The sequence below is a fragment of the Sus scrofa genome, chromosome 2 (genome assembly GCF_000003025.6).
Source record: "Sus scrofa isolate TJ Tabasco breed Duroc chromosome 2, Sscrofa11.1, whole genome shotgun sequence".
Taxonomy (NCBI): Eukaryota; Metazoa; Chordata; class Mammalia; order Artiodactyla; family Suidae; genus Sus; species Sus scrofa.
The window spans coordinates 58,553,124-58,576,918 of record NC_010444.4 but is presented as its reverse complement, the minus strand read 5'-3'; the positions used below and the strand labels follow the sequence as shown (position 1 = coordinate 58,576,918).

Sequence of the window (23,795 nt, the reverse complement as noted above, 5' to 3'; positions counted from 1 at the left end):
CAACTGACATTCACGTGTCTGTTTTTTTCATGTATTTTTTTTTTAATTTTTAAAATTCTTTTTGGCTGCACTTGCAGCATGTGAAAATTCCCAGGCCAGGGATCGAACCTGTGCACAGCCATAACCAGAGCCACAGCAGTCATAATGCTGGATCCTTAACCAGGTGAGCCATGAAACAACTCCCTGATCCTTCATTTATTTAGCAAACATTTACTGAGCTATGTACCAGGTACTGTTCCTGGTGCTAAACACAACAGATGGGGCCTCTGTCCGTGTGGGATTCATCTCTGGCTTAGAAAACAAAAGACTTTTGACATAAAAAGTAGCTCCAAAATCCTGATAAAAGCTCTCTGCTGAAAACCAAAAAGGTGAGAAAGAATAATAGAGGAGCACCTATATAGGTGCTGGGACAGGCAGGAAAAAAAAAAAAAAAAAAAAACAAAAGTTAGAAGAGGCAACATTTAAGCCAAAACCAAAAAGATAAAAAGCCAGCTTCCTGAAAAGCCACAAGTACAGTGATCTGGGCATATTAAAAAGAGATGCAGTTCTCTTGTGGCATATGGAGTTAAGGATCCAGTACTGTCACTGCAGCGGCTTGGGTTCCATCCCTGGCCAGGAACTTCCTTACGCAGCAGATGCAAAACCCCAAGCTGGAAGAAGCCTGGTGCATTCAAGGACCAGCAAGGGTCCAATGTGGCCTAAATCGATGATTCTAGGGGTGGGGGTAGTGGGGGGTGGGGGTAGGGGTGGAGATAGGAAGTCTGGGTTTTACTGAAAGGGCTTTAGGAAGTGACCAGCGAGTATTAAGCTGACAAGATCCAATGGCTACTTTTATTTTTTAGACATTCTGCCTACGCAATGGACATAGACTCATAGGCAGGAAGGACACCAAAGAAGAGGCTTACTTACTCCAAGCAAAAGACAATGGTGTTGGGGGTTCCCATTGTGGCTCAGTGGCAACAAACCCAACTAGTATCCATGAGGACTTGGGTTCGATCCCTGGCCTCACTCAGTAGGTTAAAGATCCTGCATTGTTGTGGTGTAGGCTAGGAGTTACAGCTCTGATTTGACCCTTAGCCTGGGAACTTCCATATGCAGTAGGTACAGCTCTAAAAAAAGACCCCATCCCCCAAAAAAAGACAATGCTGTTTTCAGAAGAGTGGTAGCTGTGCAGATGAAGACGACATCACAAAGGTTCCCCATGGGACTCAAAATAAAAATAAAATCCAAATTCTGAAAGCAGATTTTCAAGGCCCTATCAGAGATGGCTCCCCTCCCCACTTCCACTTCATTCCTAACACTTTTTTTTTTTTTTTTTTTTTTAGGGCTGCACCTGCAGTGCATGGAAGTTCCTGGGCTAAGGGTCAAATCCGAGCTGCAGCTGTTGACCCACACCACAGCCACAGCCACATGGGATCCTAGCTGCATCTGTGACCTACAGTGCAGCAGCACTGGAGCCCACGGAGCAAGGGCGGGGATCTAACCTGCATTCTCAGGGAGACAACATCAGATTCTTAACCCACTGAGCCACAACAGGAACTCCCCCTGACACTCATTAAATAGCAAGCCCTGGAAGCCTTGGCACTTGCTGTCTCCCTCTACCCTGCAGGTCCTCCTACAACTGGCATCTTCTTATTTTAATTATCTTCTACTCAGAAAGGTTTCCTTGACTACCCATATCAGCAGCCTCCACCTCCACTGCCTCACATCATCATAATTCAGTCTCTGTAAATATTTCTTCTTTGGTGCATTGTCCGACGCCCCAAGAGAAAGTAACCTTCAGGAAGGCAAGGCCCTGTTTTGGTTACCATTGCATCCTCTCTACCTAGTACAGTGCCTAGTACAATGAATATCTGCTGAATGCACCTCAGTCTAGGTGGGTAGACAAGGAAAGACAAGGCTTGTGGTAAACTGGGGGCTCGAAAGATGCACGAAAGTGTTCAGGCAGCTTCTTCAGAAAGTGGGATACAGGCCAGGCGGGAGCTGCTAAGAGAGAGGAGCAGGACAATCCAAGGTTGCCGCTGGCTCGGGGAGCTGAGCTTGCAGCAGCCCTGAGGGTGGTTATATCGGAAAAGCGGCACAGGGCAGATCCCGGTGACGGCTTTTAAGGAAAGCCGGCGTTCTCAGCAAATCAGCGGGGGTGGGGGTGGGGGTAGGTAGCAACTAGGTCTTGGATCTCGGCAGACGGGGGTGGTGCAGAAGCCGCCGCTTCCGGCTGTCTACATGCTGAGGCTAAAGGCCAGTGAGTTTAGCAGGCCGGAGAGGAGGGCGAAGCTAAGACGCGTAGCCGGAGGATTCAGGCGAACGCCTGAGGGGAGGCGGGGGCTGTTACCTGCAACATCCCGGTTGTCCATCTTGAGACTCATCCAATCCCACAATGCTCGGGCGCCACCGGAGGGGGGCCAGTTATAGTGCGCATTGCCTGATGGGAGATGTAGTCCATATCGGCAAGCCATGCCCTGCCATTCCTTGGACACCTGAGGGTTTTCCCGCCAGGAATGCAAACTTCAGTCCATAGACACACTCCGGTCTCAGTCCTGAGGAACAGAAGGTGTCGCCTTTTCTCAGACTTTCTCGGAGCCACGGCCACTCCAAATACAAACTACATGTTCCAGGTTGCTTTGTACAGCGGCTCTCGCGAGAGACGCGAGGAGCGCCCGGCCCCGCCCCACGCGCCTGCTTCCGCCTCCCTGTGGCGGCGGCTTGTTGTTGTGGAGCCAAAATGGCGGCTCAGGCGGCTGCGGCGGCCCAGGCGGCGGCAGCCCAGGCAGCGCAGGCCGAAGCGGCCGAGTCGTGGTACCTGGCTCTTCTGGGCTTCGCCGAGCACTTCCGCACTTCCAGTCCGCCTAAGATCCGCCTGTGTGTTCACTGCCTGCAGGCCGTGTTCCCCTTCAAGCCGCCGCAGCGCATCGAGGCCCGGACGCACCTGCAGCTCGGCTCTGTGCTCTACCACCACACCAAGAACAGCGAGCAGGCGCGCAGCCACCTAGAGAAGGCGGTGAGCGCGGGCCGGGCCGCGAGGGAGGAGGCGCGGGGCTCCTTTCCGTGCTTGGGCTGACGGGTCGCGACCCTGGCGTGCGGGGACGCCTGGGTCACTTCTCGGGGGCCTGAGGCGTGACTTCCGCACAAGCAGCAAGACCCCGAAGACGTCAGCCTCTCAGGGGACCCGAGGGCCTCGTCCCGTACCTTACTTAAAGTGTCTGGTGACAGGCAGAGGCCTAGGACCCTGCTCCGAGTACTCCGACAGCTGTCTCTTTTAGAAGCAACAGGGTCCCCAAATTCTTAAGGTTTTCAAGATAGCACCTATGGGGATGCCTCCAGGCCGGCCCTTCTGAGGTGACTCAGGTCCAGGTGACAGTCCAGGCATCCCTTGAGAGTCTGAAGTTAGGTCTCTGAAGAAATCTAGGAAGGCATCCTCTCTCAGGACACGCATGTCTGAGAAGGGTCTGGAGGTTATTGTGCCCCACATCATTGATGAGGAGAGTCATAGGTGGGAGGCAGAGGCTCAGAGCCTAGAGTTGCTCATTTGAAGTCCTAGAAGGAGGCAAAACTGAGGGAGGGATGTCTTGATTCCAGGGCTGGGGCCTCCTGCTTTTGCCATATCCACTGGTGACTCCTCTTTTCCCCACCATTCACTAGTCCATCCCCTTCAGAGAGCAGGCCCCATCTCCCCATGTTGATTTTTGGGATCTTGGTACCTCAAAGAATGTGGAAAAGTGGCTGTCATTCTGCCCTTTCTGGCTGTGGTTTCTTCCCACAGCAACACTTCTTAGCTCCTGTCAGTTCATGTCTCCATTTAACATTTACCCAGTTTTATTCTGCTTAAAGGAGAGATTTCTTGAATAGAATTAACTTCAATTCAGAGAAATTTCTTCATCTGAGATAAATCTGAAACCACCTATAATTAGTAACAAGTTGCCTTCAGGAGAATAATCAGATCTTTGTTTTGCAGACTGTAAAGAGTTGGAAAGGGACTTTAGTCTTTGCATGGTCTACTTCCTTGTTTCAGAAATGAGACAGTATAGTCCCAGAGAGGTGAAATGATTTGCCCAAAGCCACAAAGCAAATTATTAACAAAACTGGGCTCAAACCTAGGCTTGAGATCACCAGTTTCCATGCCTAGGTAACAAATCATTGTTGTTTTTGTGAGTTTTTTTCTTTCATTAATTCAGCAGATATTTAGTCAGCTCACACCAGGTGCAAAGCCCTATTCTAGCTGCTGGGAATCAGATGACTGAAACAGCCCTTGCCCATGTAAGCCATGTTTTGTGAGGGAGACAAATAATGAATGTCTCGTAAAAGGTTAAGGAGTGATAGAAGAACCATGGAAAATGTGGACCAGGGTGAAGGTGGGAGTTGATGGGGAGCTATTTGTGGCACAGTAGTAATGGAGTCTCTATTTGTAGGAGTAACAGTTGAATAGAGGCCTGAATGAGGTTGGGGAGCAAGCCTTGAGAACCACTCAGAGTATCAGTTCAATCCTTTAGAGTACCTGAGCTACCAGTGACCGATTGATGTCAGGGAAGTGATGAAGCTGAGATCAAATGAAGTGTCAGACTTCCTTGCGTGTGGGAAGGCTAGAGGCTGTAACTGCCCAGGCCTGGTGATAGAAGCACTGGTTCTGAAGCTCTCCTTTCTCTCAATTAACAACAAAACCTGTCACCTCCCTTCTCTTGTCTCCGGGCCATTCATCCTATTTCTCTTTTCTTTAACTTTTTTAAATTGAATTATAGTTGACATACAATATTGTGTTAGTTTTAGGTGTACTACATAGTGATTTGACATTTGCATGCAGTATGAAATTATCATTGTTATAAGTTTAGGAACCATCTGTCCCCATACAGGTATTACAGTATTATTGACCATATTCTTAATGCTGTATGTCTCCATGGGTTGCTTATTTTATAACTGGAGGTTTGTGCCTCTTAACTACCTTCACCTATTTCACCCATCCCCACCACCCACCTCCCGTCTGGCAACCACCATATGTTCTCTGTATCTATGAGTCTGTTTTCATTTTGTTGGCTGTTTTGTCTTTTAGATTCCCTATGTAGTGAGATCATACATTGTTTGTCTTTCTTTGATCAGCTTATTTCACTTAGTAAAATACTTTGTAGATCCATTTATGTTGTCGAAGATGGCTAGATTTCTTTTTCTAATGGCTGAGTATTATTCCCTCGTGTATATATACCACATCTTTTTTTTATCCATTCAATCACCAATGAACACTTAGGTTGTTTCATATTTCGGCTATTGTAAATAATGTTGAGGACCAACTGTATTCTTTGTACTACACCATTTTACATAAGGGGCTTGTACCTAAATAGACATTTCTCCAAAGAAGACATGCACATGACCAAAAAGATAGTCAGTGTTGTTAATTATTAGAGAAATGCAAATCAAAACTACAGTGAGGCATCACCTCACACTAATCAAAAATGGCCATCGAAAGAAAGTCTTCCAAAATAAATGCGGGCAGTAGTTCCCACTGTGGCACAGTAGAAACGAATCCGACTAGTGTCCATGAGGATGCTAGTTTGATCCCTGGCCAGTATCGCCATGAGCTCTGGTGTAGGCCAGCAACTCTGGCTCTGATTCAACCCTGAGCCTGGGAACTTCTATATGCCAGCGGTGTGGCCCTAAAAAGCAAATAAATAAATAAATAAATGATGGAGGGGCTGTGGAGAAAAGGGAACTGTCCTCCCTACACTGTTAGTGGGAATGTGAATTGGTGCAGCCACTACAGAAAACAGTATAAAGATTCCTTAAAAAACTAAAAATAGAGTTGATGTAAGATCCAGCAATCCTACTCCTGGACATATATCTGGAGAAAACTCTTAATTTGAAAAAAATAATGCAGGCCAGTGTTCCTAGCAGCACTATTTACAGTAGCCAAGACATGGAAGCAACCTAAATGACCTTCAACAGAGAAATGGATAAAGAAGATGTCGGGGTGTTGGAGTTCCCATCGTGGCTCAGCAGTTAATAAACCCCACTAGCATCCATGAGGATGCTGGTTCAGTCTCTGGCCTCAGTGGGTGAAGGATCCAGAATTACCATGAGCTATGGTGTAGGTCGCAGACACAGCTCGGATCCCGCACTGCTGTGGCTCTGGTGTAGGCCGGCAGCTACAGCTCCAATTAGACCCCTAGCCTGCGAATTGCCATATGCCCTGGGTGTGGCCCTAAAAAGACAAAAGACAAAAAAAAAAAAGATGCAGGGGTGTGTGTGTGTGTGTGTGTACACCTGTGTGTGCATGTGTACACATGTGTATATATATGCACATGTAATATATACATACATATACATATATGTGTGTGTATATAAATATGTAAAACCAAATCACTTTGCTGTACACTAGGGACTAACACAATATTGTAAGTCGACTGTACTTCAATAAAAAAAAAAATAAAAATATTTAGGGGACTTGAGCATCTGTGGATTTTGGTATGCATAAGAATTCCTAGAACCAATCCCCTGAAGATACTGAAGGACAGCTGTATCTTCTCCCATTCAGTAGTCTGCCTGCCATTTTGTTTTGTTGACAGTTTCCATTGGTAGGCAAAAGCTTTTTTTTTTTTTTTTAGTTTGTTGTAGTCCCATTTGTTTATTTTTGCTTTTGTTTCCCTTGCTTGAGGAAACAGATGCAAAAAAATATTGTGAAGATTGGTATCAGAGAGGGTACTGCTATGTAAGTGTGGGTTTGTTTCTGAGCTGTTTTCTTTCATTGGTTGATATATTTGTTTTGTGCCAGTACTGTACTGTTTTGATGAATGTTGGTCTGTAGTATGGTTTGAAATCAGGGAGCATGATACTTCCAGCTTTGTTCTTCTTTCTCAAGATTGCTGTGGCTATTCAGCATCTTTTGTGGGTTTTGGCTTTTTTTGTTTTTTGTTTTTTTAATAATTATTTGTTCTAGTTCTGTGAAAAACACCATTGGTATTTTGAGAAGGATTGCACTGAATCTGTAAATTGGGTGGTATGGTCATTTTAACGATATTCTTCCAACCCACAAGCACAGTATATTTCTCCATTCATTTCTGTAGTCTTCAGTTTCTTTCATCAGTGTCTTATTAGAGTTTTCAAGCACACTTTTTTACCTGCTTGGTTAGATTTATTCGTAGCTATTTTATTCTTTTTCACATAATCTTAAATGGGATTTTCTTAATTTCTTTCTGATAGTTTATCAATCAGTGTATGCAAACACAATAAATTTCTGTATATTAGTTTTATATCCTGCAACTTTACTGAATTGATTTGTTCTAACATTTTTTTGGTGACATCTCTGGGATTTTCTCTATGTGGTATCATGTTATGTGCAAGCAGAAACAGTTTTACTTCTTACTTTCCATTCACTCTGTTCCTAGAAGAGCTTCATAGTCACTGTGTATATCATCTTTCTCCCACATTTTGCCCACTCAGCATTGTGGAGGGGAAGCAGCCATGCCTCCTTGTAGCTGCTTGGCTTATGGACCCAAAATTTATTTTATTCTGCAAGGACTTATTTTTAAATTATTTTTTGGACCCATAATTTAAATCCTTATCTTTGTGGAGAATTTTCCCTCAATGCTACAGAACCCTAAATATTGTGGGGTCTTCAACAGAGCCATATGGTCCCCTCCATAGCTCCCAATGTTGTTATACCTGGAAATTCCCTTCTTTCTGTCAGGTGCATCCCCCAGCTGGAAGTTTGTCCAGATTTCAGTTAAAGTGCCATTCTCTGCACTGATTTGTGTGGTTGTTTGTGATCTCCTTTTGTTTTGCAATGCAGGCGTGCTTTCTTTAATCTTCATTCTTTATTCTGTGTTTTTTCCATATCAGACAGTTTTCAACCTTTATTTTTTACTTTTATTCTCTACTAGGTAAAGAATCATATGTTCGTCATTTAGAAGTGGTTTGCTTGGAGTTACTGCCATGGCGCAATGGGTTAAGAATCTGACTCCAGGAGTTCCCGTCGTGGCGCAGTGGTTAACGAATCCGACTAGGAACCATGAGGTTGCGGGTTCGATCCCTGCCCTTGCTCAGTGGGTTGACGATCCGGCATTGCCGTGAGCTGTGGTGTAGGTTGCAGACGCGGCTCGGATCCCGCGTTGCTATGGCTCTGGCGTAGGCCGGTGGCCACAGCTCCGATTCGACCCCTAGCCTGGGAACCTCCATATGCCGCGGGAGTGGCCCAAAGAAATAGCAAAAAGACAAAAAAAAAAAAAAAAAAAAAAAAGAATCTGACTCCAGAGCCTCTGGTCACTGTGGAGGTACAGGTTCCATCCCTGGCCCAGTGCACTGGGTTAAAAGGGTCCAGTGTTGACACATAGGTCGTAGCTGCACCATAGGTTCAATCAATCCCTAGCCAGGGAACTTCCATATGCTGTGGGTATGCCTATAAGTTTTATTTATATTTTTTTTTTTTATGTAGTTGACTTACAAGGCTGTGTTTCTAGTGTATAGCAAAATGATTCAGTTCTATGTATATACATGTACTTTCATATTCTTTTCAGTTAAATTACAAGATACTGAATACAGTTTCCTATGCTTTGCAGTAGTACCTTATTAACCTATTTTATATATAGTAGTTTGTATGTGCTAATCCCAGACTCCTGATTTATCTTTCTCCTGCCCCTTCCCTTTGGTAACTATAAGTTTTCTTTCTTTCTTTTTTTTTTTTTTTTTTTTTTTTTTTGGACACGCTGGGGCGTGTGGAGGTTCCCAGGCCAGGCCAGGGATTAAACCCACACTACAACAGCAACCTGGGATGATCCAGTGACAGCACCAGATCCTTAACCCTCTGTGCCACAAGAGAACTCTTCATAAGTTTGTTTTCAGTCTGTGAGTGTGTTTCTGTTTTGTAAATAAGTTCATTTGTATCATATTTTACATTCCACATATAAGTGATATCATTCATCTCTCTCTCTCTAAGTAAGATATCACTTAGTATGATAATCTTTAAGTTTATCCATGTGCTGCAGATGGCATTATTTCATTCTTTTTTATGGCTAAGTAATATTCCATCGTGTATATATACCACACGTTCTGTTTTTTGTGGTTGTTGTTTTAATGGCCCCACCAGGGATTGAATCTGAGCCACAGCTGTGACCTACACTACAGCTCCAGCAATGCCAGATCCTTTAACCCATTATGCCCAGCAGGGGTTGCTCCTAAAGGGTGAAGGGCCAGAGTTCCCTTCGTGGCTCAATGGTTAAGAAACCCAACTAGGATCCACAAGGATGCAGGTTTGATCCCTAGCCTTGCCCAATGGGTTAAGGATCCAGCCCTGCCGTGACCTGTGGTATAGGTTGCAGACTCGGCTCAGATCCCATGTTGCTGTGGCTGTGGCGTAGGCTGGTGGCTACAGCTTCAATTCGACCGCTAGCTTGGTAATCTCCATATACCTCGGGTGCGGCCCTAAAATAGCAAATAAATAATAATTTCCAGTTTCTTTTCAGGGAACCAATCTAGAGTAATAAGAAAACCCCCTTTTTGGCTGCCCCACAGCACATGGAGTTCCCAGGCCAGGGATCAGATCCAAGCTGCAGTTTTGATCCACATCCGTAGCTGCAGCAATACCAGATCCTTTATGTGCTGTGCGCAGCAGAGGATGGAGGCTCCATCCTGGCGCTGCACCACAGTGGGCACTCACAACAAACCCTTTTTAAAAGGAAGGTAAATGACTCCCAGATATTTGAGAGCTATTTTCTTCTTGATCATTCCCTTTGCTGTTCTAGCTACTAAGTGCTATAGGTTAAGATTTTTTTTTTTTTTTTACTTTTATGTGCATTTATTTTTGCCAGGCCTAATTTTTTATTTCTTCAGTTTCTTTTGTGATATCTTTTTCTTCTGGCTTAGGAACAGTCTGCTCTTTTTCAGTAAAGATATCTTCACAAGTCAGGGAGAATTCACTTAAAGATTGATCTGACCATGAGCTCTCTTAAGTCCTGTGCCGTATCTTGGGGGCTTTGTTCACCTGGATTTGCTCAATGTCCAGGGAATCTACATCTAAGCCCTTAAGTTCAGCATTACTCTCTGCATTTTTGACCATGTAGAACAAAAATTCAGCATTCTTGGAGTTCCCCTTGTGGCTCAGCAGGTTAAGAACCTGACCAGTAGGGAATTGCAGTTATGGCCCAGTAGTAACAAACCCAACTAGTATCCCTGAGGAAGTAGGTTCAATCCCTGGCCTCACTTAGTGGGTTAAGGATCTGGCATTGCTGTGAGCGGTGGTGTAGGTCACAGATGCAGCTTGGATCCTGTGTTGAGGTGGCTGTGGTATAGGCTGGCAGCTGCAACTCGGATTTGACCCCTAGCCTGGGAACTTCCATATGCCACAGGTGCAGCCCTAAAAAAAAAAAAAAAAGAGAACGAACGAAGAAGAACCTGACTAGTATCCATGAGGATGCGGGTTCAATCCCTGAACTTGCCTAGTGGGTTAAGGTGTTGGTCAAGAGCTGTGCTGTAGGTCACAGATGTGGCTCGGATCCCACATTACTGTGGCTGTGGTATGGGCTGGCAGCTGCAACTCGGATTTGACCCCTAGCCTGGGAACTTCATGTGTCACAAGTTTGGCCCTAAAAATGGAAAGAAAAAAAATTCAGCACCCTTTATGATCTATAAACCCTGTGTCCAGCCTCGCTGTTTAGCCTGGGCACTCCTACCAGTTCCACCATTGTAACTATGGAATGGCACACATTGCTTCTCTAAAGTGATATCCTTCAGATACTTGGTGACTTTTAGGATATGCATTGCGTTAATGGCCAGGACAGTTTTACAAGTTTTCTTGAAGTGAACATGAAGATTTGAACCCGTTTTTTTTTTTGGCTTTTTAGGGCCATGCCTTCGGCATATGGCAGTTCCCAGGCTAGGGGTCTAATTGGAGCTACAGCAATGCCTTAACCCACTGAGCGAGGCCAGGGATCAAACCTGCAACCTAGTTGGATTCATTTCCACTGCGCCACAATGGGAACTCCAAGAGTTGAACCTTTTGATTTGCATGATTTTGTGGGATTTTCTGGGTCAAGTGAATAGCAAACCATTTTTAGAGATCACTTCCACTTGCTTACTAGAAAATGTGGTAACACTTTAATTGGCCTCTGAACTTAGTACTACATTCGCCTTCCCTATTATTTTCTTCTATTATTTTCATTATCTTTTGCTTTCTCTATTAGAGACCCTAATCTCATTGGTAATCGCATACGTGTGTGTGTGTGTGTGTGTGTGTGTGTGTAGTTAGATGATTATTTATAAGGTTTCCAAAAGGAGTATGTAATACATTCACCCATCTCCTTCATCAATTCATTTGTTAAGGGTTCTCATCAGAGGCTTGGATGGTGTTTCTCTCCTTCCTTGGCAGCCTTATTGATGTTGCAGCCAACAACTCTTGCAGGCCTTCAGAGTTCCATTCTAGCTGCCTCATTCCCTGGGTCTGCCCAGCAGATCTAGTAACTATTATGGTACACAAGACACTTCAGCTGAGAGCCTTCCCTTTTTGATTATGGTTTTGGCAGTGATGTGGATATATCCGCAGAATTCTTGACTGCTCTGGGACTTCTTGACTAAATAGTTTGTGATTATAAGGGATGTCACTTTACTCAGAAATCTCTTAGCTAGATAATTCTTGAAGCCATTTTGGCACATTCTGTCATATTGTGTTCTTTTTCATTTCATTTCACCTTATCTTTCCTCTTGCTGCACACCTAATCCTGTGTGAATTTTCAATCTTGTCTATTTTCGCTGTTTTTCAAGCAGACAGTTCCATTTCAGTCATTGCACTTCCATTGTGCAATCTACATGTCTGTACTTAGATGTGTATTTATCTCCTGCTTTCTTTTTTTTTTTTTTTTTTTTTTTTTGTCTTTTGTCTTTTTTTGTTGTTGTTGTTGCTATTTCTTGGGCCGCTCCCGCGGCATATGGAGATTCCCAGGCTAGGGGTTGAATCGGAGCTGTAGCCACCGGCCTACGCCAGAGCCACAGCAACGCGGGATCCGAGCCACATCTGCAACCTACACCACAGCTCACGGCAACGCCGGATCGTTAACCCACTGAGCAAGGGCAGGGACCGAACCCGCAACCTCATGGTTCCTAGTCGGATTCATTAACCACTGCGCCATGACGGGAACTCCTGCTTTCTTACTTTTGATTACGTTCTTTTTTATCCCTTAACCTGGAGAGTTCATCATCCTTAGGCTTTCCTGATTTGAAATCTATAGAGGGATAAATGTAACTTTTTAGGAATGGATTGTTTGGTATTTGTTATAATCCAGGAAGTCATTTTTTGGACAATGGTCTTTTCTGACTGCAGCAACCATGTTGATGTCATATTTGCTTTCTCTGCATTTGCAGTGGGGCTCCTTTTTAGTGGTTGCTCGTCTGACTTAGAAAGCAGCTCCAAACTGTGCTGGTCAGGTACTCCTTAATTTCTGCTTCCTAATTTATTAGCCCATGAGTCTACGGCTATCTTACCTGCAAGTAATCAAATGCTTACCTTTTTTTTTCTTGCTTGCTTTTTTTGGGGGGAAGGGGGCTGCACTCGCGGCATGTAGAGGTTCCCAGACTAGGGGTTGAATCAGAGCTACAGCTGTCAGCCTACACCACAACCACAACAACACAGGATCCAAGCTGCATCTGCGATCTACACCACAGCTCACAGTAATGCTGGATCCTTAACCCACTGAGCTCGACCAGGGATTGAACCACAACTTCATGGTTCCTCGTCAGATTCGTTTTCACTGTGCCACAAGGGGAACTCCTTTCTTTCTTTCTTTCTTTTTAGGGCTGCACCCTCAGCATATCGAAGTTCCAGGCTAGAGGTCAAATCAGAGCTGCAGCTGCTGGCCACAACTCCAGATCCAAGCCACGTCTGCAACCTACCCTCAGGCTCACAGCAACTCCAGATCCTTAACCCACTGAGCAAGGCCAGCATTCGAACCCAAATCCTCATGGATACTACTCAGGTTCCTTACTGCTGAGCCACAATGGGAACTCTGAGATAGACATATTTTCTAATATCTATAGATCTCTGATTCATGAATTTATGTTGCAAATGTTAAAAAGATTAGCAAAGTGATTTTGTTGGCTTCTGACTGATGATCCTGGGGAAATGACTGGCTCACCCTGACATGGAGCTAGTCCTGTGGCTTCAGGAGTGGATCATCTTAGGGATAGCTCAAGGCATTATCGACCTTGATGCCTGAGCAAGAAGCAGTGATGTTCAAAGACTAGGAGATGTCTGGTGCCATTTAGAAATTTGGATTTCCTGTTTGAAAGGCCTAAGCCTCAGTTCTGTGCCATTTGTGCTTAAGGAAGCCCTCATTTCCTTTTTTTTTTTTGCCTTTTCTAGGGCCACTCCTGTGGCACATGGAGGTTCCCAGGCTAGGGGTCTAATCGGAGCTGTAGCCGCCAGCCTACACCAGAGCCACAGCAACTCAGGATCTGAGCCACGTCTGCAACCTACACCACAGCTCACGGCAACGCCGGATCCTTAATCCACTGAGCAAGGCCAGGGATCAAACCCGCAACCTCATGGTTTCTAGTCGGATTCATTAACCACTGAGCCACATTGGGAACTCCCTTCATTTCCTGATGATGCTGGAAAGTTATCATTCATGCTACAAATGTTTCCCAAGAACCTCCTGTGTGTCAGCCCATTCTAGGCACTAGAGGCTCCGAACCATGATGAGGCACATTTATAGGGCTTTATCTAACATTCCTTATTTGTGTGTGTTTAAGGTGGGGGCCATAGTACAGGCATGAGAGAATGGTGGCAGGTCATGGCCCTGGGAAATGGATGCTCAGGACCACTAGGATTCAGCTCCTCCAGGACTGGAGTGTTGCTAATTCCCATGTAGATCTACGCCTCAAAGTTCATCCTTTGGCCTCTAGAGCAGCACTCCTGACAGCCTCTCACACTGGCAGGCAGTCTTAAATCTTAAAGGCTCAAGGCTCAAGTCTTTTTTTTTTTTTTTTTTTTTTTTGTCTTTTTGTCTTTTGTTGTTGTTGTTGTTGCTATTTCTTGGGCCGCTCCCGCGGCAAATGGAGGTTCCCAGGCTAGGGGTTGAATCGGAGCTGTAGCCACCGGCCTACGCCAGAGCCACAGCAACGCGGGATCCGAGCCGGGTCTGCAACCTACACCACAGCTCACGGCAACGCCGGATCGTTAACCCACTGAGCAAGGGCAGGGACCGAACCCGCAACCTCATGGTTCCTAGTCGGATTCATTAACCACTGTGCCACGACGGGAACTCCTTAAAGGCTCAAGTCTTAAATCTTAAAGGCTCGAGTCTTAAACCTTTGGACATGTTATTTCCCTGCTCTTTCATTAGTCACCAAAGGCCCCAGAGGATGTGATGCTCTTTCTGTAGCCCTCAGTCAGAAAACAGACGGAAGTGGCAGAGACAGAAACTAATCATTAACAGACACATCTGGCTCGTAGAGAAAAGATGTCAGTGGGATCCAACACAAGTGTCTACCCAACAGATGTTAACCACACAAAATCCCCAAATAAGGACACCTCTGATGGGCACGAGTAGGCCTGAGCCTAGCGGCACAGACCAAGGTGGTAGAGAAGTACCGTGGTGGAGTTCTCCCCAGGCAGTAGGCAACTGGCTGTCCCTTCACAGTCCACCCACTATGGACATGTCTTCATGGGCTGTCCTCACCTCTGGATTTAGAGTGTGCTTTGTGCAGTAGGGAGAGCATCCCTGGGTCAGACTCAGAACAAAGACATCTTCACCCCACTGGAGGGGTTTCACCTCTTGTCTTGTTGCCCTCTTCATCTTGTTGGAGGACAGTGACACATAGATGGGGTCAGCCTTATGCCAAGTCCTGAGGCTTGGCCAAGCTTGACTTGGAAACTTAGCTGTGCATTGTGGGTTAAATGAGCCCGCTCAGCCTTGGCTACCCAGGATGGGTTGTTGAGAGCAAACCACACAGCTTCACGTGGGAGGCGTATGTTTTTCGTGTGTGTCAGTTCTCTTTATTCACCCTATACTCTAAAGGGCTCCCCTTGAGCATGGAGGTCTTGCCTAAGGTAGGTCTTGCATGTGGAGCTTGCATCATGGAACCGCGGAATCATGAGGTTGGACCAGTTCTTTACGTGTCCCTAACCCAGCTTTTCAATCACATGCTTTCCTCTATGGGGTCTTGTCCCTCCTTCTACTTGGCAGCCTTCTGGAGCATCTCTTGCTGAACCACCCTTCCTGGTGGGGAGGAATGGCTTCTGTGGAAAGCAGGTACTGGAGTAAGGTACTGGAGTAAGGAGCCACTTGGGTCACTTCTCTGGTATTAGTTCATTCCCTGGCCCAGGAACTTCCACATGCCATGGGCCGCAGGCATGGCTGAAAAAAAAAAAAAGAAAAGAAAAGAAAGCCCTAATTTCTGTGTTTACCAACTTCTCCACCTCACTGTGGCTGGAACTGGGCCTGTCTTCACTGTCCCTGTAGAGAGCCTGCAGCTGAGGAGCCTCACCTCTGGGGCCATACTCCTGACAGCAGGCACTGGCCCCATCCCTCTGGGGACCTTGAACTCCTCCTGATCCTGTTGCAGGGCGGCCTTGGGTGCCTGGCTGCAGAGTGCCTTTTGCCTAGATTCTGTGCATGTGTGAGAGACAGACAGACAGGCAACAGACAGGAGCCCAGTGGCTCTCCAGTGCTCTGTCATTCCCTCTGTTATTCAGTCCCTCTCTTCCACTCCCACAGCTCCCCCTACTGGCCCACCTGTGTCTTTTAGGCAGCTGGTCTCTAGACCAACTCCAAGTATTCCCCAGCCTCTTTGGTGACTTCCCTGGCTACCACTCATTGAGCCCCAGAAACCTCTCTAGCCCCAAGGCTGCCCCCCTGGCTTCAGTGGCACTTCTTCCTAGGGGCCATCAGATCCATGGGCCTCTGGCTCCTCTTGCTCCTTCTCCTCCCTCTGCATCCTTTGCTGCATCTAGGATGGTCTTAAAACTTGGATCTGATTGGGTGCTTTTGTTTTATGCCTCTGTCTGGGTCAGACTCCAGGGGTGACATCAGGATACTTTGACCCAGTAACCACTGCTCTATGAGTGGCACAGAGAATCAGTGTGCCTTCCAGCCTTACCTCCCTTGCTTCTGTACTGTTTTCACAGGCTCTTCTTTGTCTTCCTTCTTTGCCTGGCAACTCCCATACCCACATCCTCACCCAGCAAGGCCTAGCACCAGATACCCCAACCCCCCACACCCACCTCCACATACACTGTTCTCCCACAGGGTATAGCGAATCAGAGTCTTCTGGGCTCTGGATCTGCCTTCCAGCAATCGCTAAGGCTCTGAGAATGTTTACAGGATGTCAGGTGTATGCTTGAGTCCCGGATGGTCTGACAGACTGTTGTGAGTGTGTGTGGTGGACTGCCCTGGGACCGTCTGTTAGAACGTGAAACTCCAGGTCACAGTTATCCCCAAGAGGGAGCATGTTGTTGTCTGAACTACATCTCAGCTTGTAGTTGGTGAGCTCATATCTGGTGGGGTTTTTTGGGGGTTTTGTTTTTTTGTTTTTTTGGCTGCACTCATAGAATGCAGAAATTCCAGGGCCAGGGATTGAACCCATACCACAGCTGTGACCTGAGCCACAGCAATGACAGTGCTGGATCCTTAACCTGCTGCACCACCAGAATCTCTGAGCTCAGATCTTAGAATCATCTGTGCTACCCGCTTGTCACACCTGGGGGGTGCCCACACCAGTCCTTCCTAGAGAGTTCCTCCCTCCCCTCTGAGGCTAACCTTAGCTCATTTCCAAGCATCATTTCTTTTCGCTGCAGCATGTGGAAGTTCCAAGTTCCTGGGCCAGGGATCAAACTCATACCACTGCAGTAACCTGAGCTGCTGCAGTGAAAATGCCAGATCCTTAACATGCTGCACTACAAGGGAACTCCCTCAAGCATCTTTTAAATGTTAACTTCTCCCAGAAAGATGAACACCCACAGACCAACTCTCTAACTTTGATTGATACCTCCTGTCATGATTCGCTCTTGGTGTACTGCAGTGAGTGACATGTAGTGGCCCCTCTGTGCCCCTTCCACTTCTTTTTTTTTTCTTTTTCTTTTTTTTTTTTAATCTTTAGCCCCTTACACTTCTGAAGCATTGCTACCATAATGGAAGAGGTCTCCAACTTGGACTCCAGAGCATGGAGGACAGGAAGCCTATCAGTAGGGGAGCAAGTGCATATTCCCTTTCCCTGTACACACACTGGTTGCTGGGTTAGAAGGAGAACAAACCCACTCTCTCAGGCTGAGCAGGCCATCTTCCCACGTTAAATAGGAAACCTGCAGCAAGTGTTAAACCTGCAGCCTTTGGTGACAAGACAACCTGTGTAAACCCCAAAGCGGAGCCAGTGAAGTAGGTGCTAAGCATTTGGGTGAGAATTAATCCTTTTTTCTTTCTCTTTCAGTGGTTGATATCACAGCAAGTATCCTTTTCTTAGTACTTTTCCCTTTAAGGAAAGCACCTTCTAAATAAATAGAATGTGTTATAATCTTGAATTCCATCCCACCTATAATGCCCTTCATGGGTTTGGGCTTTGACCCTACAGACCACCTGGAGCATCCCTGCGTAACCATGGCTGCCCCTTCAGACCAGCAGCTTCTCCCTGGGTGCTGTGCTCCTCCTCATGCCCCAGCACCTGCCTCCACACCTAGCTAACAGTAAGCTCAGGGATTGTTGGAGGGGGGAATATGTGAACTTGGGGTTTGGGGGGGGGAAATGCCTATAGGGCCAGCCTCTGCCATGTAAGAACCCTGAGCTGTGACCCTTTTATTTATTTATTTATTTATTTATTTATTTATTTATTTATTGCTTTTTAGGGCTGCACCTGTAGCTTATGGAAGTTCCCAGGCTAGGGGTCAAATCACAGCTCCAGCTGCCAGCCTATACCACAGGCACAGCAATGCGGGATCCAAGCCACATCTTCGACCTACACCACAGCTCATGGCAACGCCAGATATCTAACCCACTGAGTGAGTCCAGGGATTGAACCCATATCCTCATGGATTCTAGTCCGTTTTGTTTTTTGCTGAGCTACAACGGGAACTCCCCTTTTAAACTGACCGTTTTGCATTGTTTCTACTTCCTTAACTGGACATCACTAGATCCCACAGTTTGAAGATGTTAAATTTGAAGCAGCAAGTCTTTTGTCTGAATTATACTGTCAAGAGGTAAGAACATTATGAAGGTTTTGGAAAGCAAACTCTTTCTCCTTTTGCACAATGGCAGATTGGGACTGTCAGGAGTAGACTCCCTTCTGGCTTTTAACACTTCTGTCACTGTCTCTTGCACCTGGCGTGGGGCATCCGTGGGTGATCACATGCTAACAAAAGCCAGCAGAATCTTTTTCTACAGAAGATTGTTGGAAAACAGCCTTGTTCCTAGGCTAAAGGTGATTAGTTCCTGAACAAGTGCATATAGTTTACCTTCTTCAGCTGGTTCCTGATCTCAGATGTAGCTGAAAATTTCCTTTCCCCACTTTGAGCAGTGACCTGCTTGCTGGCCCTGACCCCTCTCTCTGGTTGCAGAGTGGGAAAGGTGGCAATTAGTTGACTGTTCAGGATTTTGAACTAAAGCTACATTCAGTTTAGTTGAATAGGGAGTTATTTTAAGATCAATGCAGAGACTTCCCAGCCAGTGAGTCTAATAAAATATCTTTTCTTCTTTAATCAAGCAAATTGGCAACCTAGAAATCCTTTGGTAAGTGTGAACAGGAATGGCCTTCTGGCTGTGCAGCTGCTGCATAAGGAATCCAGCTTGCTGCCAGCTTATTTTTTCCTCCCCAAACTTGACTGTTTCCTTTCAGAATTCTGTTGATGCAGCAAAGCCACTGCTGCGGAAAGCAATCCAGATCTCACAACAGACCCCGTACTGGCACTGCCGCCTGCTCTTCCAGCTTGCTGTGAGTACTGCAGGCCTGGCCGAGATGCGTGGGTGCCTGTTTGGGGCCGTGACCTTGGGGCACAGCTGCCCCCAATACAAATAAGCAGACTGTGGGATACACAGGTTCTTCCTCAGGCTGCTACACTGAGCTGGTAGGGACATAGGAATATTTCTTTGACCTGCTCACAAGTCCCCTCCAGACTGTCCCTGGCAGTACTTCTGGCACAGGCCTCTCACTCAGCAGCACCCAGGGTGATTGGTGAGAGTATCTTTCCTCTTGAGCTGACTCGGGGCCTAGTCTTCATGTTCCCCTCCCTCCTGGTGCTCTCTTTGGCCTGCATTCATCAAAATTTAAGGAACATTTCTTGCCATAGTTCCACTCTATTTTCTGAGAGAGATGGTGAGATTCCAAGGGGCTGCCTCTTGGGCGGTGGATGCTGGAGTCAAGCCTTTTCTCCTAGAGCCCACTTTTGGGGCCTGCTGTATGTAACCTCACCCTGGGCTCCACACAGCCCCCCTGCCCCCAGCCTCCTTTAAGCTCCTCAAATGTAGGTGATGCCTGGTCCCTGCACTCTGAGATCCTCAGGTGGTGGAACAGGGGGCACTGTCTGGACGGCTTTCCTGCCTAAGTGGAGGAGCCTGCAGGCCGGGGGCTGGGTAGACTCCATAGTGAAGAGTGCCTCTTGATCCTGGGCCCTGCCCACACCTCCCTCACTGGCTAGCCTCTAGCTTCTCCTAATCCTGACACAGCTTGCTTACCAGGCCACCTTTTGCTCACCCTCCATGATAAGGCCTCATCACCCACCTGTGCACAGAGTGGGCCCTGGCCTGAAAGTGTCCCCTGCCCCTCCCCCCAACCCCAGGAACCCCTAAATGCCAGGAGGACTTGGCTCCGAAGGTTTCCTGCTGAGAAGAGCTCACGTACCAGAGCTCCTACCTCCCCCCTAGGCTTGCACCTGCCCTGTACTTGAACTGTCTTCCTTTAACCTTCCCGTGAGCTCTTGTGCCTGTTGGCAGAGGAGGAAGCAGGCCAGGCAATGAGTCACCTGCCTTGGGTCACAGAGTTGGTGGGTGCTGTGAGCACAGAACCCAAGATCTCAAACCCAGGCCCCACAGGTGTCCCCCCCTTTCAGCTCGTTGAGGCTGCTGGGTTTGAAACTCCCATAGACACTTACCCCTGAAAGAGTCCCTCCTTGTTTGAGGCTTCTCTGGCTGCTTCCCTTGTGACCAGCCCCTGAGGGTACCTGTGCAGCATGAAGACATACTCTCATGGCCCTGGAGGGGTCTGCGCCTGTTAGTGTTAACTGTTGGCTCTATGCACTATTGAGCTTAGATGATGTACACTGTAAGTAAAGTGGAGTTCTTTACCCAAAGCAATTAATGTTGATGAGATAATGTGCTTAATTTAGCTCGAAACTGACACTGAGGTAATTTTGTTGATGTGTAGGGAGGTCCATTTTAACTTGCCAACAAAGCAGTAGAGTCAGGTATTGTAAAGCAAGCAGTTTGGAAGTGAGGGCTATTGCTCTTTCTCCTTTTCAGCAACTACACACACTTGAGAAGGACCTGGTGTCAGCCTGTGACCTCCTAGGTGTGGGGGCCGAATACGCCCGGGTGGTAGGATCCGAGTATACACGGTAGGCACCCTCACCCTGGGCCCTTCCTCCTTTTCCTTGGAAAGAGTTTGGCCATCTTGATCCTGGACAACAAATAGAAATGGCATTTCAACGTGAAATGACTACCATTACATATAGTAAGAGACATGCAAAGTAAGGCAGCCCTGGGAGTTCCCGTTGTGGCACAGTGGTTAATGAATCCAACTAGGAACCATGAGGTTTCGGGTTCGATCCCTGGCCTTGCTCAGTGGGTTAAGGATCCAGCATTGCCGTGAGCTGTGGTGTAGGTCGTAGACGTGGCTCAGATCCCGTATTGCTATGGCTCTGGCATAGGCCAGCAACAGCTCCAATTAGACCCCTAGCCTGGGAACCTCCATATGCTGTGGGAGCGGCCCTAGAAAAGGCAAAAAGATTGGGAAAAGAAAAAAAAAAAGGTAAGGCAGCCCTGAGAAGCTTTTGCCCCATTGGTTGGTGAAGTAAGTTGTTGAGTTGGCTGTGAGGGTGAAGAGCAGCTGGCGTTCTCAGCACTATTAGCACTTGCATGTTTCTGGTATCTCTTGAAATAAAAAGGGCTTGTATGGGGAGTTAACCATTGTGGTTCACTGTGTTAAGAACCCAACATAGTCTCCATGAAGATGCAGGTTTGATCCCTGGCCTCACTCAGTGGGTTAAGGATCCTGCGTGGCCGCAAGCTGTGGCATAGGCCAGCAGCTGCAGCTCCGATTCGACCCCTAGCCTGGGAACTGCCATATGCTGCAGGTGCAGTTGTAAAAAGAAAAAAGGGGAGGAGGGGCTTGTATGATTTGCTGGGCTGATCAGATCACCTTTGTGGCGCAGGTGCAAGAGTGGTGCTTGTAGAGAGTGTGGGCAGTGTGCTTGGCATCCAGGGCCCCCAATTAGGGGGCACCCAGGAGATTTTAGATACACAGCAAGAGACAGAGTAAGTGAACGTTCGTGTAGAAGAAGGTACATAGGTTCATGTTATACATGAAACTACTTAGGATGTCTGGAGACTAGAGCCCTGGCATTGAGGTCAGGGGTCAGAGGCTACCAGTGCATCACTGTGCACCCTTTAAGAGGACCTCTAGTCTGTCTTTTTTTTTCCCAAAGAGATCCTCTGTAGTAGACAGACTCCAAGCAACAGTACTCTTATTTTGTTGTATGCATTGGAATCCTGGAAGATTCTATAAGACAATCTAAGCTTGTCCCAAGGGGTTGTTGGGACAAAACCATCACTAACTCTGGGCTCTGGACTTTGGAGTACTCAACAGGAGTCCACACAGTTCCCTACAAGCTCTCATCCCCTGGCTCTCCTGCCCTGGCATGGACACTATCACATAGCATGGCCCCATATTCCTGGCCCTTTTTGTCTTTCTTGTGCTGTAGCCACCACTAGGTACAGGGTGGTGGGATGGCTGCACACTGCACATATTTACTCACAAGTGTCCTCAGAGAGGCTTCTGTACCACTGTGGGTGCGTGACGTGGGTGGGCTTCACCAGGACATGGTGCTTACAGGTCACCTAGCACAGAACTTTTGTGTGTGTGTGTCTTTTTTTTGCAGGGGGGCCGCACCTGCAGCATATGGCGGTTCCCAAGCTAGGGGTCTATTCAGAGCTGTAGCTGCCCGCCTGCACTACAGCAACAGCAACGCCAGATCTGAGCCACGTTGTCTTCGATCTACACCACAGCTCACGGCAACGCCTGATCCTTAACCCACTGAGCAAGGCCAGGTATGGAACCTGCACCCTCATGGTTCCTAGTCGGATTCGTTTCCCTTGCACCATGACGGGAACTCCAACACAGAACTTCTGATCCTGGACTTAGGGCCTAGTGATGTGAAAGTATGGGAACCTTGACATGAAGTTCTAGGCCTTAAATTTCAACAGTCAGACAGTAGAGCCTAGAGTGTCCACACCATGAGGTGACAAGGAATGGCAAGGTGGCCAGGAACATAGACATCTCTCACTGTGTGACTATGACCTCACACCCCACCTCAGTCTCCTCAGCTGGAACGTTGCTCACCTGATGGAATGTCAGCCGCAGCACATGGGAACTTTACACAGACTGACAGGGCAAAGACTTAGATGTTGAAGAAACTGGGGACCTCTGGCTTTATGTGACCATAGCCCCACAGCTGATCCTAAAAGCAGTGGCCATGCCCTGATGAGCTCCCAGAGGCTGGGCTGAGACTGGGCTGCTCTGGCTCCCTCCTCTGCTACTTTAACTGTTCCTAAACTTTTTATGTGTTCACTTTATTATTTTTTCTTGCTGATGACAGCAGTACATGTTCATTTAGAAAGCTAAGATAGATTTAGGAGAAACACTAGAAATCTCCTGGCCTCGCCATCCCCAAGGGTGGGGACAGACCAGACAGCAGCGAAGTTGATGACATGCCTAGGCTTCCTGAGTTTCATCCCTCAACCTTTAGGAGAGCCTGATGAGGCATGGCTGGTTCAGATAAGGAATTGGGGCACAGCAGGCGCCTGGTGAGGCTCAGATTTGGGTTCAGGCACTTGAGCCTGATCACTTGCTCCTCTTCTCTCCTTGCCCCACCCTATGCTGTCCACTGACGTGAAACCCATGATCTGCTGTTATCGAGAGAGATTATGATGGATGTGCTATCTTGTACCCTGACTATATTTTCTGAGCACCTGTTTCTGCCTCTGGGCTTTTTTTTCCTCTTAATGGCTGCACCCACTGCACAGGAGATTCCCAGGCTAGGGGTTGAATCAGAGTTGAAGCTGCAGGCCTGTACTACATCCATGGCAACACCAGATTTGAATGGCATCTGTGACATACACCAGTTTGGGGCCACGCCAGATCATTAACCCACTCAGCGAGGCCAGGGATCAAACCCATATCCTCATGGAGACTACGTTGGGTCCTTAACCTGCTGAGCCATAATGGAAACTCCCTGTCTTCTGGGCTTTTGAACCACATGAGTAAGCAAGGGAAAAGCTAAAGAAAAAGGTGTAGAACAAAATAGAGCACTCTCATAAATAAAACAAACGTAGTTGGCCAAGGTCCACTGTCATCCACTTAATTGTCCCAGAGGTGGCTCGTTGGGTCCCTGTGAATGTTGAGATGGCCTGAGCCTCCCAGACCTGATTACCCCTCTCTTTTCCAGGGCACTATTCCTGCTCAGCAAAGGGATGGTAAGTGGAGGCTGGGTGAGATGGGGTTAGTGTGGTGGATGAGGGGCCGGGTCCCCACAGGGTCTGCCAAGACCTCGCCTGTTCGCCATGCTGTGGCCCCTCAAATGCCCAGATCCTCATGCATGGCAGGCCCCTGTCCCCCAGCTGGATTCAGAG

At 47.2% G+C, this 23,795-nt stretch overlaps 2 protein-coding genes across 3 annotated transcripts in view; one reads left to right on the top strand and one right to left on the bottom strand.

Annotated features, from left to right (window-relative positions):
* Positions 1–2,485, bottom strand: part of SUGP1 (SURP and G-patch domain containing 1) — a 40,621-nt gene extending 38,136 nt beyond the window's left edge. Inside the window, 1 exon segment of the mRNA XM_021083429.1 lies at positions 2,333–2,485. Coding sequence (XP_020939088.1) covers positions 2,333–2,456 — 124 coding nt within the window. The 5' untranslated portion in view covers positions 2,457–2,485.
* MAU2 (MAU2 sister chromatid cohesion factor) overlaps positions 2,671–23,795 on the top strand; it is a 37,835-nt gene continuing 16,710 nt past the window's right edge. The window contains exons 1-6 of one of the 2 annotated variants that reach the window (XM_021083430.1): positions 2,671–2,998; positions 17,392–17,409; positions 18,089–18,154; positions 18,790–18,885; positions 20,409–20,503; positions 23,612–23,639. In XM_021083430.1, coding sequence (XP_020939089.1) covers positions 2,723–2,998; positions 17,392–17,409; positions 18,089–18,154; positions 18,790–18,885; positions 20,409–20,503; positions 23,612–23,639 — 579 coding nt within the window. In that variant the 5' untranslated portion in view covers positions 2,671–2,722. The remainder of the gene's footprint in view (positions 2,999–17,391; positions 17,410–18,088; positions 18,155–18,789; positions 18,886–20,408; positions 20,504–23,611; positions 23,640–23,795) is intronic. The other variant, XM_021083431.1, reaches the window with a different exon arrangement.